This window comes from Engystomops pustulosus, chromosome 5, assembly GCF_040894005.1.
Source record: "Engystomops pustulosus chromosome 5, aEngPut4.maternal, whole genome shotgun sequence".
Lineage (NCBI taxonomy): Eukaryota > Metazoa > Chordata > Amphibia > Anura > Leptodactylidae > Engystomops > Engystomops pustulosus.
In genome coordinates, this window is record NC_092415.1 from 42,585,720 (window position 1) to 42,599,605 (window position 13,886).

Here is a 13,886-nt window from a genome sequence, read left to right on the forward strand (position 1 = left end):
GAAAATATTCCTCACACCCTGACACCACCACCACCAGCCTGAACCGTTGATACAAGGCAGGATGGATCCATGCTTTCATGTTGTTGATGCCAAATTCTGACCTTACCATCCGAATGTCGCAGCAGAAATCGAGACTCATCAGACCAGGCAACGTTTTTCCAATCTTCTACTGTCCAATTTCGATGAGCTTGTGCAAATTGTAGCCTCAGTTTCCTGTTCTTCGCTGAAAGGAGTGGCACCCGGTGTGGTCGTCTGCTGCTGTAGCCCATCTGCCTCACAGTTCGACGTACTGTGCGTTCAGAGATGCTCTTCTGCCTACCTTGGTTGTAACGGGTGGCGATTTGAGTCACTGTTGCCTTTCTATCAGCTCGAACCAGTCTGCCCATTCTCCTCTGACCACTGGCATCAACAAGGCATTTCCGCCCACAGAATTGCCGCTCACTGGATGTTTTTTCTTTTTCGGACCATTCTCTGTAAACCCTAGAGATGGTTGTGCGTGAAAATCCCAGTAGATCAGCAGTTTGTGAAATACTCAGACCAGACCATTCTGGCACCAACAACCATGCCACGTTCAAAGGCACTCAAATCACCTTTCTTCCCAATACTGAACCTCGGTTTGAACTGCAGGAGATTGTCTTGACCATGTCTACATGCCTAAATGCACTGAGTTGCCGCCATGTGATTGGCTGATTAGAAATTAAGTGTTAACGAGCAGTTGGACAGGTGTACCTAATAAAGTGGCCGGTGAGTGTATGTCTTTTGTGTATCGTGATGTGTTGCAAAAACAAGTTGGTTTAACCAGTCTATTAGTTCAACCAGTGCCTTTTAATTCAAGGCTAGCAAAATATATATTGAAAAAGCAGAGGCCCCAAAACTTTTGGGTCGGATCCATACAAATCACCATAGTGGTTTGACACTTTCTGAAGCCAGGTGGGTGCACAGTGTTTTTGAATAGGGATTTATGAGCTCCTATTCACATATTGCACTTTTCTGTGGTCTTGAGTTCATGTTTGAACACCCCATTAATGTTCAAAGTCATAGAAAACTCTATGTATAGTTGTTGTGGCTCCCCCCCCCCATTGATATCGGCGGTAAAAAAAACAAGCAGAATCGGAAACCACATGTGAAAAGAGTTGGTGCTGATTTTTACATTCAGTTCTTCATATGTGGTTTCAGCAGAAATAGTAGAAAAATATTTCACTAACCTGTTTCTTTAACTTCTAGACTTCCTGAGCTTAAAACTTTTACCGTAGCAAGTCAACATAGATTCAAGACCGGATGGCAAAAATTACACATGTCTTATTATAACTGGAAGATATTTCTTATAGGTTCTCTAAGGCCCATGGGCCGGGTTACCCCTTAAGTCATACCTCTGCTCCCGGACACTGGCCAGGACAGGGTAGCAGTCTTGAAGTGCTATGGACTTCACACTAAATTTCATGTGCACTGGCTGCTCTTCAGGCCCATCATATGGACCCATTTACACCACTAAACTGTAAGATTTGTGCTTGAACTAAGGAATCCAGTGCATTTTCTGTGTTTCTGCTTTAACTCACATGCCCTTACTGAATCTAAGTGACTGATGCAAGGAGACAAATGGTTCTCCATTAAAACTGCATTTTAGTTTGAAGTTGTAAGCAAGACTTTTTTTTCACAAATCCCCCGTGCTGACTCCGTGGCCTCCTCCACTCCCTAACGATGGATATTTCTCACTTAATTAGTTCTACTTGCTTGTCTGATTCAGGTTAATGTTGCATGTCTAAACACCGCTTCCCACATTGTCTCAGGTGCCAAACTGCTGATCGGGTAATATATTTGGGTCAGTTTCCCTTGTTCTTTAAGGCTGAGGTCGACTATTAACCTGCATCATTCACCCAAGGAAATCAATGTAACTATTTCAGGTACAAATCTATTATAGAGCGTTGTTTGCCAAGCAGAAGTGTGCTTTGCTATGAACATCTTCTTATGATTATATTTAGATGGCCTCTGATACTAGGGGTTTGCTGTCATAACCAATTGTGTATCATCTTAAAAGACAAGCACTGAAGGAGTTTTCTTAAAAAAAATAATGGCTGTGTATAGACAGCAGAGAGAAACCAAGGATCATGGGGGCTCAGGGGCTTATGAATAGTGCAGAGCTCCTGCCAATGTTGATTGATGGGATGAAGCTCGGGAACTTTGCTCTTCCTACAGTGCTAAACCTGATCATCGATACTGTCACTCATTGTAAGCTTCACAGCTTTTAGGAGAGGCAGAAAATGATGGCACAGATGCTTGTTTAGTCCCTCAGTTATTTCAATTTAATCTTCTTGCACACTGCAAAGTTGTGTTGGGATTACGGAGCTGTAGATGCTCCACTCTAGAAGAGAATTTTTAAGCTGTCTGCTCCAGAATTCTGAAATGCTTTGCACCACAAGAGTTTTGGGCCAACGTCGGGGGGATATGCTGCAATCAAGTAATAGACGATACAAAGTATAACATGATTGCCTTACACTATGCCATGTTTATCATCCAGCATCAGACACCGTGATTAAGGCAGCAAAAGACTGGTCTAGTTGTACTCTGCACTATGATAAATGTCCGCATTGGATAACTGCTTGACGGTTTTTGACTATCTTTCTTTATTGTTTTCCAATTCTTTTCTCCCCCACCCAATAACACATGCAATCGGCGATGGGGCAAATTGCATTTAAACTCTTTAAATGTCACTGGTGCCGGCATGTAGGTTCACTATCCCTAGACACAGGTTTTTTTTTTTTAGCAAATAACCATGCGGTCTGCAATTGTAATTTCAACTACAAAATTCTGCTGCTCATTTGATGAAGATTTTTAGGCTGTGTTCCCATGTTCAGGTTTACTACTGCGTTTTTTGAAGTCAAGAGCAGGTATGGATCATAATGGGTGTGGACATATAATTGAGAGTTGATGCTCCTCCACTTTTTATACTCCATTACTGGTTTGGGCTTCAAAAACTGCATCTGAAAACCAGAACATGGTAACACAGAGCGAGTCCATTCCATGGGGATTAATCACCAAAAATATGCACCAAAAATGTAAATTTTTTTTTTACACAGATTTCGGTTTGAATTTACATTGTTAAAAATGTGTATTCATTATTTGTTTTGCAAGGTTTGCTTTTTTTTGGGTCACAAATTGTGTTTATTAGACTGGGATTATAGATTGTGGCGCAAGGGCTTAATAAATTGGTGCATGACTGAAAAGAGGCTTAAATGACTCCACCTCCATGACCGTGAAATAGAACTTGGTAGACTAGATTTTGGGTGCTCTAATTATGTGCCCAAAATTGAGACAAAAAATAGCGAGATTCAAAAAAAATTAGTGATAAAAAAATAACGTGTTTCAGAATAGAAGGTACATTTTTGACTCGGGCACATCATAAATATGGCGCACAAGGCGCAGCAACAAAACCTGGTAGAAAGCAAATACTAAATGTCTGCCTCATGGACTTTTCTGTCTAGTTTCCATTTTTACATAGAAAAAATATTGCAGACTGTAGAGACCAACTCAAACTAAACCGAAGGGACCATTCGTTGGATACAGATGGAAAGTCCTACAAATCAAAACAGTGGAAATGTATTGGACATGTGAATGAAGCCTTACAATGCTTGGTGTTTCACCTCCCGTGCCTCATCCAATTCCCTTAGCTCATCATGGAAGATGATTATTTATTAGCCTGACCTGGTGGAGATGATTTGTGCCACATCCTAATGCATGGAAATTTATGCAGGTTTAAATAGCGTAAAATGACCTTTCAATATTTCTCTTTCAGCTGCAGATTGTCTCCAACTAGAAGAAGCGACAACATCCGTTCACATCGCATCAACCTGCAGGTCCACCATGAAGTATTATTGTTTTGCACTTGTCATCGTGCTACTGCCAGCAACCTATTGTACATCCGTGAAACCTCCCAAGTTTAGAGGACGGATTGCCCCGGATAGGAGAAATATTAGACCAAATATTATTCTTGTCCTCACCGATGACCAGGATGTGGAATTGGGTAAGATGCCTGTATATATGCATTGATATAGAGTAAAATAACCTGGTAGTCTAGTCCGTATACGGCCATTTTCACACAGATTTGTTGTAAAGATTTTTCCTCGCTGAAATGTTCCTGCTGCAAACACAACCCCATTAATATACATGGAGTACACTGAGCGGAAGGAACTGCAACAAATACGCTGTGTTGGCTTATATAAAAAGTTCTTTCTACTTGTATCAAGGTTATTTTAAAATCAACAAAATTCATAAAATGCATTAAATGTACATTTTTTTTTTTTAATTGTATTTTTGTGTTCTGAATTTAGATTTTGGAATGTGTGACCCTATAAGGTTTTTGTTGTATATGGATCTGATAAAAAGGTACATAGGTTGTGTTCTGCACAATTGTATGTTCCTCCAATTACATGGATGACAAATATATGGAGGAATTCTTCCTTTTTAAAAGATTTTTTTTTATGTTTAAGAAAATGCCCAAAAATCAATTTTTTTTTTTTTTTTTTTTGCATGGAATTTTTTGGAATGTAATACTATATATTATATATACACTATGTATAATATATTTTTATGGAATAGAAGAACAAAAGTTCTCAAAAATATAAATACAGGGCAGTGGCCTGTCAAGAGCCCACAATTAGAGGGTCCATTCATGGAGCATGTTGAGATTACTTAAAAAAAAAAAAAAAAAAAAATGTTTTTCATAAACAGTGGCACTTTAGTCTACAGGCTAGCTGGAAGTGCAGCTCCGTCCCATTCGTGTATGAGGCCAAGCTGCTGGTGTGTATGAGCTTGGAGATCCTATGTTGTCATCATCTGGCGGAGCTCCCTGTTAATGAAGCCCTGGAGCTATTGAAGCCACTGCTTATTAAACAACGTGACTAAGACAATAGGTACAGTTATTAAGCTGGCTGACACATGTACATGTCTTTTACATTAGCAAAGATTATTATTTATTTCAGGATCGTTGCAGGTGATGAACAAGACCAGAAAAATCATGGAAGAAGGTGGTGCACATTTTGTCAATGCCTTTGTGACCACTCCTATGTGTTGTCCGTCCCGCTCGTCTATGCTAACAGGGAAATATGTCCACAACCACAACATTTATACCAACAACGAAAACTGCTCCTCTCCTTCGTGGCAAGCAATACATGAGCCTCGCAGCTTTGCTGTATATCTTAATAACACGGGATATAGGACAGGTAAGATTGTATGCAAATTTGATAACTTTTCATAATTTTTATTTGGGAAGAGGGCAAGTCCATGGAGATTTATTAGACTAAAAAGCACTATACCTTCTAAAAAGTGTGGTCACTTAGTCTAGGAACTCCACCTACTGCACCTGCACAGATTCCTTAAACTCTGTTTTCCATGCTTTTTGTTTTAATGACCTATACTAGGAGAAGCAGCTTCCAAATTCCTCCGGCACTGGAGGCTTTCGTAAAAAGTTGACTGATGGGGATTATGGTGCTTGACCCCACTGATCTGGTGTTGATATCTAGGGAATGAATGTGAAATGGGTTGAAAAACCCAGAAATAATCAGGCGGAGTGCTGAGGGAGCATCTACAGGGGGTATGGAAAGTATTCAGCGCATTTTCTCAGTATTGAGTAGCAGCACCTTTTGCAGCAAGGTTTTTACACCTGGATTTGGGAAACCTCTGCCTCTTCTTTGCAGATCCCCTCCAGTTCCCTCAGGTTGGATGGTAAACATTAGTGGGAGCCATTTTCACCTCTCTCCAGAAATGCTCAACTGGGTTTATGTCAGGTCTCAGATTGGACGGGTAAAGAATAGTCACAGAGATGTTCCGAAGCCGTTGCTTTGTTATTTTAGCTGTGTGCTTAGGGTCATTGTCTTGTTGGAAGTAGAACCTTCGGGCCAGTCTGAGGTCCAGAGCAGTCTAGAAGAGCTTTTCATCCAGGATATCTCTGTACTTGGCCACATTCATCTTTTATTCAATTGCAACCAGTTGTCCTGTCCCTGCAGCAGAAAACACCCCCATAGAATGTTGCCACCACCATGTGTCACTGTTTGTATTGTATTTGTATTTGGCACATCAGACCAGGCTTTCCTATGTCTTGCACTGAGAAGAGGCTTCCATCGCCTTACTCCTAAAGCCCCAACTGGTGAAGGGCTGACGGTTAGTTGACTTTGTGGAGCTTTCTACCACCTCCCTACTGCATCTCTGAAGCTCAGCCACAGTATCATAGTATCATAGTATATAAGGCTGGAAAAAGACGCAAGTCCATCAAGTCCAACCTTTAAGAATTAAATAAATGTTTTATCCCCATAACCCGTGATATTTTTGCTCTCCAGAAAGGCATCCAGGCCTCTCTTGAACATGTACATAGAGTCCGCCATAACAACCTCCTGCGGCAGAGAGTTCCATAGTATCACTGCTCTTACAGTAAAGAAGCCCTCTCTATGGTGATGGTAGAATCGCCTCTCCTCTAGGCACAGAGGATGCCCCCTTGTCCTGGTCACAGGCCTAGGTATAAAAAGATCTATGGAGTGATCCTTGTACTGTCCGTTCAGGTATTTGTACATTGTAATGAGGTCTCCCCTCAGTCGTCTTTTTTCTAAACTGAATAATCCCAAATTTTGTAATCTGTCAGTGTATTCTAATCCCTCCATTCCCCTAATAATCTTGGTTGCTCTCCTCTGCACCCGTTCCAGCTCTACTATATCCTTTCTATACACTGGTGCCCAAAACTGTGCACAATATTCCATGTGTGGTCTGACCAGGGATTTGTATAAGGGCAAAACTATGTCTTCATCATGAGAATCTATTCCTCTCTTGATACATCCCATAATTTTATTTGCTTTAGCAGCAGCCGCCTGGCTCTGGTCACTAAAATTAAGTTTACCATCCACCAATACCCCCAAGTCCTTTTCAGCTCCACTTTTACTAAGTAATTGACCATTTAGAACATAATTATACTTTTTGTTTCCATGGCCCAAGTGCATAACTTTACATTTATCTACATTAAACCTCATCAACCATTTCCCTGCCCACTCCTCAAGCTTCCACAAATGCTAAACTATCGACCTCAGTATTTATTACTTTACACAGCTTAGTATCATCTGCAAATATTGAAACTTGACTGTGTAAACCCACTACAAGGTCATTAATAAAAATATTAAAAAGAAGTGGCCCCAATACTGACCCCTGTGGCACTCCACTGGTAACATCAACCCAATCTGAGAATGTGCCTGTGATCTTGGGGTAAATTTTTACCTCTCTCACCGAGGCTCTTCTCCCACGATTTCTTAGTTTGGCTAGACAGCTAGGTCAAGGAACAGTGTTCTTAGGCATTTTCAGCGCTGCAGAAATTCTTTTGTAACCTTGGCCAGATCGCTGCCTTTCAACAATTATGTTTTTGATCTCCTTGGGCAATTCCTTAGACCTAATGATTCTCATGTTCTCTTACATACACCTTGAGCTGTGAGCTTTGATATAGACAGGTGTGTGCCTTTCCTAATCGAGTACAATCCATTTAATAAAACACAGTTGGACTCAATGAAGGAGTAGAACCATCTTGATGGGGAGCAGAAGTACAGCATGTGAATTATATGAGGGTCACAGTAAAGGGACTAACCATTTTGATATTTTGGTTTTTCTTGTTTAATAATTTACTAGAAATATCTATATTTCAGTTTTTTTTTTTTTGTCTGTGAAGTTGTGGGTGCAGAGTGTATATTAATGATCAAAAAATTGAAAGGAGTCTGAATACTGAGTACCCACTGTATGCCAATGCAAGAGCGGGAGATGGAGGGGGGTAGTCTTTGAGGGAGGTAGAAGAAAGCAGATGGGAGGAACATGGAGATAACTCTTTGTTAGAAGAAGCATATCCGTCCATTCTCATTTCTGTGTTGCTTTTCAATACACAAGATGCTGGGACCTAAAGGGATTGATTGTGAAGGAGCAGCACTTTGGGGCCTTCTTTTTTCCATCCATTAGCTTAAAAGGCCTACATGGAACATGGCTACTAAGATCTTTGAACGTCAAATAGGAGCAAAGTACGTCAGTTTAAAAAATGATGATGAATTAGCAAAGTAATAGGATTTTTAGTAAAATTTTATAAGTAGTCCCTTCCATGGGTGTCCCAGAAATATACAACAAAAGCACAGTTAACCGTATGATTATCCCAGATGGTCTAAATAGGCACCAAGGTCAGGTGGGCCTCCCTTTCCCATGAGGTTAGTAGGGGGTTGTGCATAAACTCTAGAATATGCTTTATGATGGGAAATGGAAGGAGGATTTGAATCGGGGGCATCACCAGAGGAGGTCTTTATTAATACATTTTTTTTTTTTTGGGCCCATCACTTTCATGGCTAAATTCAGTCCTACAATTTTAAAACATTTTGGTATTCATTTGTTTCTAAACATTGTAAAGTTGCCATGAATTATTATAATTAATGAAAATGAATCTACGGCTAATGATTTTTCTGCTTCGTATGAGTGTAGACATCTTGTGGACCTGCACAGCTTGCCAGCAGAATACTTTTCTTATTCTCATTGTCTTGGTCTTGTCCTGAACTTTGAACCCATCACAGAGCTCTCATTCTTAAAGAGATAGCATTCATCAGAAAAATCTGCATTCTGTCACAGATGCATCAATGGTTCCCTTGGTATAATAAGGCAATGGGCATTTAATGGGCTCCGAAAGTATTTTCTGCACAGAAGAAAACAGGAAATTCCTTGTTAATTGGAAGAAACTTAATAAGAATTAATCCAGCATCTACTAAATCATGAGATATTCATATTCTGCTTATTTCTGTGAAATTTACTTGGAATATGTGGTAGAAATCCTGGATTAATTTCTTCGTAATATTAATCTTCTTGTAATGTTTATGTAAAGTAGTGTGTTAGAACATGAATTTAAAAAAACGTGCTGACTCGTATGGGAATACTTTTTTTCATTGAATAACTGGGAAAAAACTTGTTCTGTGGCTTAATCTAACAAACAATAACATCTGCTCTTAATATCTGTATGGTCTCCTTCTGGAGCAGAATTAATTACGTAGCAGCCATTGAAATCCGTGTCACTGTTACTTAGTAGCCACAGGATTGTGAAAAATACATTTATATTCCAGAATTGTAGCTGGACTTGAAGCACTAGGGAATATTCTCATACTGTTGTGTTCTTGGTAGGTATGAGCGGACCCAAACTTGAATGCCAGCCACAAGTTACCGGTTTGGTGATTTGGATAACCCCTTCTGGTCACATCCACAAAAGGGTTAAGGCCTAAAAGCAACAAGCGCATCTGATGCGACTAAATCGCCTCAAATTGCCATTGTGTGCTTACCAGAATGTCCAACCCAAATGCTCAGACAACTGAACTGACACTCTGAGATCAGTTCTGGCGCTGAGCATTCGGTTGGGACACTTCAACAAGCACACGATGTGAGTTAGTTGCATCAGACTCGCTCATGAGCATGAGGCCTAGCCCTTTAAATGCCGCCAGCATGTGAACTCAGCGAATTTCCAGGGGGCCGTCTCTCCATAATTATGTAATTTAAGCACTGACAGCAACTTGGCCAGTGGCATTTAAAGGGTTGGCACTGATCGCTGTTACCAGTGGGTGATGGGGTTCAGGTACCAAATGGGTTCGCTTATCACTAGTTCTTGAATCTCTGCATTCAAGCTGCTCCCTAGCCCCTCCTCTTCTCTATAATGTGTAACAGGAGCCATGAAGAGCAGTGTAAACATACCTTTTGTGTGTATTATTAGTAGCAGCATTACTATGAATAACAGATTTGTGTTCCAGGATTGTAGCTGGACTTTGAGCAATGGGGGAGTGTCCTCACACTTGCTGCATTGTGTTCTCCTCCTTCTGGGATCCGTTACTGTTTTTTTCACAAAACTCTGCCGCAAAAACTGTTGTTTGGATAAATCTGCCTTGGCACTAGCTTGGTTTACATGCTGTCTACATTTTGCCACAGAATTATGATGTAGTTGAGGCCAAAACAGTATTTGCAGATGAAATATTTATAAATGTGGTTCACATGGATCTCTGCTTGCTGTCATTCAACAAGAAGCTTCATTGTTACTTCCTTTGGATAATAACCAGTTCATGATCGCGTGATGTCACACAGGTGCAAGGCTCGTTATATCACAGAGCTGTCTGATAACGAGCTGTGCACCTGTGTGACATCACATGACCAGAGTTTGTTTACTTTCAGTAGATAGAAATCCAACTCTGGTCATGTGATGTCACACAGGTGCACAGCTCATTATCAAACAGCTCTGATTACACTCGGTGATAAAACGAGCCTTGCACCTGTGTGACATCACGCGATCATTGACTGGTTTTTATCCACAGGAAGTAACAATGAAGCTTCCTGTAGAATGACAGCAAGCAGAGATCCGTGAGGTATTTATACAGAAAGTATTTTGGAAAATTGTATAACTTTATTATTCTACAAGCAATATTGAACATTTGCTGAAAGTGGACAACCCCTTTAAGTCATTGACATGAAATTTCTATGTTACAGTTCTGGCATTTGTTAATCTCTTTATCTATACATTATAATGTTATTTTATACAATGTTGTATGGTATCTTGTGACCTATGTACCGCACTCCCTTTTTAATCCTATAGCTTGTCCTATTTTCTTCTTTTTTTTTTAATTTACTGCAGCTTTTTTTGGAAAATACCTTAATGAGTACAATGGAAGCTACATTCCCCCAGGCTGGAGAGAATGGCTGGGACTGGTGAAGAACTCCAGATTCTACAACTACACAGTTTGCCGGAATGGATACAAAGAAAAACACGGATTCGATTATGAAAAGGTATTTTGTTTGCTTCTTACTACTGGAATGATGGTCCTGCCAAAGAATATCTACAACCATATGACCGGCAGTAGGCCATAAATGGACAGATGTCTAATAAATTCACAGATGGTGATAAGTGGTGACCCAGAAGATGCATCATAACTACAGTATGTATTTCTGTAGGACACATGTTGCAAGAACTGATGAAAGAATTACACATCTGACTGGGAGAGAGCAGCAGGACCGCCGGGGATCCCATTCTCTGGAGGGATAGGGGTCCAGGAGTTATGATCGGTCGATCACCATTGGGTCTTTTTGATAAGCTAGTTGGGAAAGGGGGATAATGTAGATACTTAGGGAAAAAAAACCTTGGGCTTTTTTTTACCAAGGGTCGCGCACTGCACTTTCGTCAGACTTTCCTACATTTTCGAGAACAGGTATATAACAGGTGTCTGCGTTGGGATTGTGTTGCACGCGATCAGATTTTGCCACATCTGGCTCCCATGCAACACAAATTAAGGTGCATGCCATCGGACGATCCGACTGATTTGGACTAAGCGCGGGATTTCACTTTCAAATTGTATTGCAAGACCAATCACTTACATGAACCTGGAAGAAGAAGGTGAACGCTGAGTGCATTCTCATCGGACAACTTCGTCGGATAGGTAAGTAAATGTGCCCCCTTATGGTAGTTACCATTTTTATCCAGCACATAGTGTGTGATAATAAGACCCACGTGAGTCCAAAGGTAGACAAAAACATTCTGCAATAGGGCAGGAGAAAACTGGAGCCCATATCAACAAATTAGATTCCATATTCCATTTCTCGGAGATGACAATGTCACCAGTGACCTCACTAGTTACTAAGGGGCAATCCTCCACTTTTCCTTTATGCTAATTTTAGCTGGGGAAGGGGGGTTCCAATAAGTTTTGTAAAGTTTACATAATCTATACATTTAGTTGTGGTTCGACTAACTTTGAACAGACTAGAGCCAGGATGAGTCTGGAGTGTGTGTTTGTGTGTATTTATCAGTATAATAACATCCAGGGGAGAGATCTGTCTGTGTGCTACTGACGTTAATGCTGATGTATAAATGACATTGCTTTTTGCAAGATTTGACCTTACTTTGAAGTCATTGCAGTTACCCCCCCCCCCCTCCCACTACATATTTTACCAGATGTTACTAAATCTTCGTCATACAAGTCTATTTGGAATGTCATATTTTTAGTATATTGTCAGGAATTTAGTTCATTTGCCTTGTGAATGTCCTGGCCTATTCCGATGTCTGAGGGGAAAATAAGTATCATCTTGTGAAATTTCATTCGGCGGAGAAGGGAGCGGGCAACATGTGGTGTTCTTTTGGATCTGTAATGTTGGGATAGATGATGTTACCGGGTATTTCCATCTATAAACCTCATAAACAGGACCAAGGCCTTTGCTGTTTTTCATTATGCTTTTGGAAAAAAAAGTGTTTTGTGCTGTCAAGTCTCAGGGTAGTACAATTGGAATGGACGTGGAGAAAAACTAACAAGGTTCTGGGAAGATCTGAGAAGTTAGACCTCATTCGTAACAAAAGCAAGAAATGTGTGCCAAGGTGACCTGCCCACAGCCGTGAGATTTCACAGAGCCTCGAACCGCTGCAACCCATGAGCCTTTTCAATGTGATTACAGCATGCTGGGACTCCGTCAGCCGGTGACACAGATGTTCCAGTTATGGCATTTGACCCATGTAATGGGATTGCACATAAGATTACAAGCTTAGTGCTGCTCATCCCCTTAGGTCTTGGAAGATATATGGCATGAAATTAATTCAGCATAACCTCTTTTTAATGTTCCGTAATACATTCTAATCGCTCGTTTATTTTTCTTTTATATGCGCATAATATAATGGTATATTTAATAGAAAGGCAAACTGCATTCTGTTTGATAATACGCGTTGTCATAGACACTTTTACTATTCGTTTGATTGCCCTTTTTCTAGATGCAGTTTTAGTTAACTGAAAACAAAGTTATTAGGAGGTTTTACTGCCTTTATTATATAGCATATAATGATGCGGTTGTGCAGCATCTGACTATATTTAAAGAATTTGTAGGGTATAAGAGTAAAATATAGATGTATATAGTATAAAACTGATCTTAAAGGAAGTCTACCACCAGGATCAAGTACTGTAAACCAAGCACACTGACATACTGGTGTGTCCCCCTCTGACAGGATCGCATCTTCTTTTAACTTATTGTGCTCTTGATTTTACGAAAAAAGCCTTTAAAAATTATGCAAATGAGCATGAGAGAATCTGGACTTAATTACCAGCTACATGGACCCCCTCATGCTCATTTACATAATTTTTAAACTTTCTATGTCTCTACTTTCTTAGGTCACCGAACAACAAGACTGATATGTTCTGAATGATGAGATTGTTATGTTTAAAATGGTGCCAAAAGTATGTTCCTCTGTGCTACGGAATTAAAGATAGAGGCGTTTGAAGTGACCCTGCTCCTTCATACTCAAATATGACTCTTCTCTGCCCATTTTCACATGAGTTTGAAGGATATTTTCACAAAATGGGAATCCCAAAAATTCTAATAAAATACACATTCTACCCAACCTGAGTAGCGCAGTTCTAATGGGGTAAAATTTGGTGACGATTTTCCTTTCAAGAGGACCAGATTTTGGGAAAAACTTGAATTTCACATTAAATACTTCTCTAACCACTTTTTTTTCTTTTTTTTGCGTTTTGTTATTTTTAAAGAAATGTATTAATGGTTATCCAAATGGGTGTTACCACTTCAGGTTACGTCCTGCACTGTTGGCAATGATTAAATAGTATCGGACCTGTCTTGACAAACTCTTAACTTGTGAAATATATTAGATACAAATTCTGGAGTATATTTTCTAATAAAAAATGACGTTCCCTGAGTCACAGAGAGCGACACTGCAAAATTTGGTGACGGTAAACGCTACGGTGCGGATTCCTTTAGCGGACTGACATACATACATACATACATACATACATACATACATACATACATACATACATACACTCAGCTTTGTATATGCTTTATATAAAGCAATGGAATCCTAATACGTACATCTG

The 13,886-nt window shown here is 40.0% G+C and overlaps 1 protein-coding gene across 8 annotated transcripts in view; it reads left to right on the top strand.

Moving 5' to 3' along the window:
- Positions 1-13,886, top strand: part of SULF1 (sulfatase 1) — a 92,488-nt gene that overhangs the window by 44,980 nt on the left and 33,622 nt on the right. For all 8 annotated transcript variants that reach the window (XM_072151752.1, XM_072151754.1, XM_072151753.1 and 5 more), the window contains exons 3-5: positions 3,791-4,018; positions 4,977-5,216; positions 10,658-10,809. In XM_072151752.1, coding sequence (XP_072007853.1) covers positions 3,859-4,018; positions 4,977-5,216; positions 10,658-10,809 — 552 coding nt within the window. In that variant the 5' untranslated portion in view covers positions 3,791-3,858. The remainder of the gene's footprint in view (positions 1-3,790; positions 4,019-4,976; positions 5,217-10,657; positions 10,810-13,886) is intronic.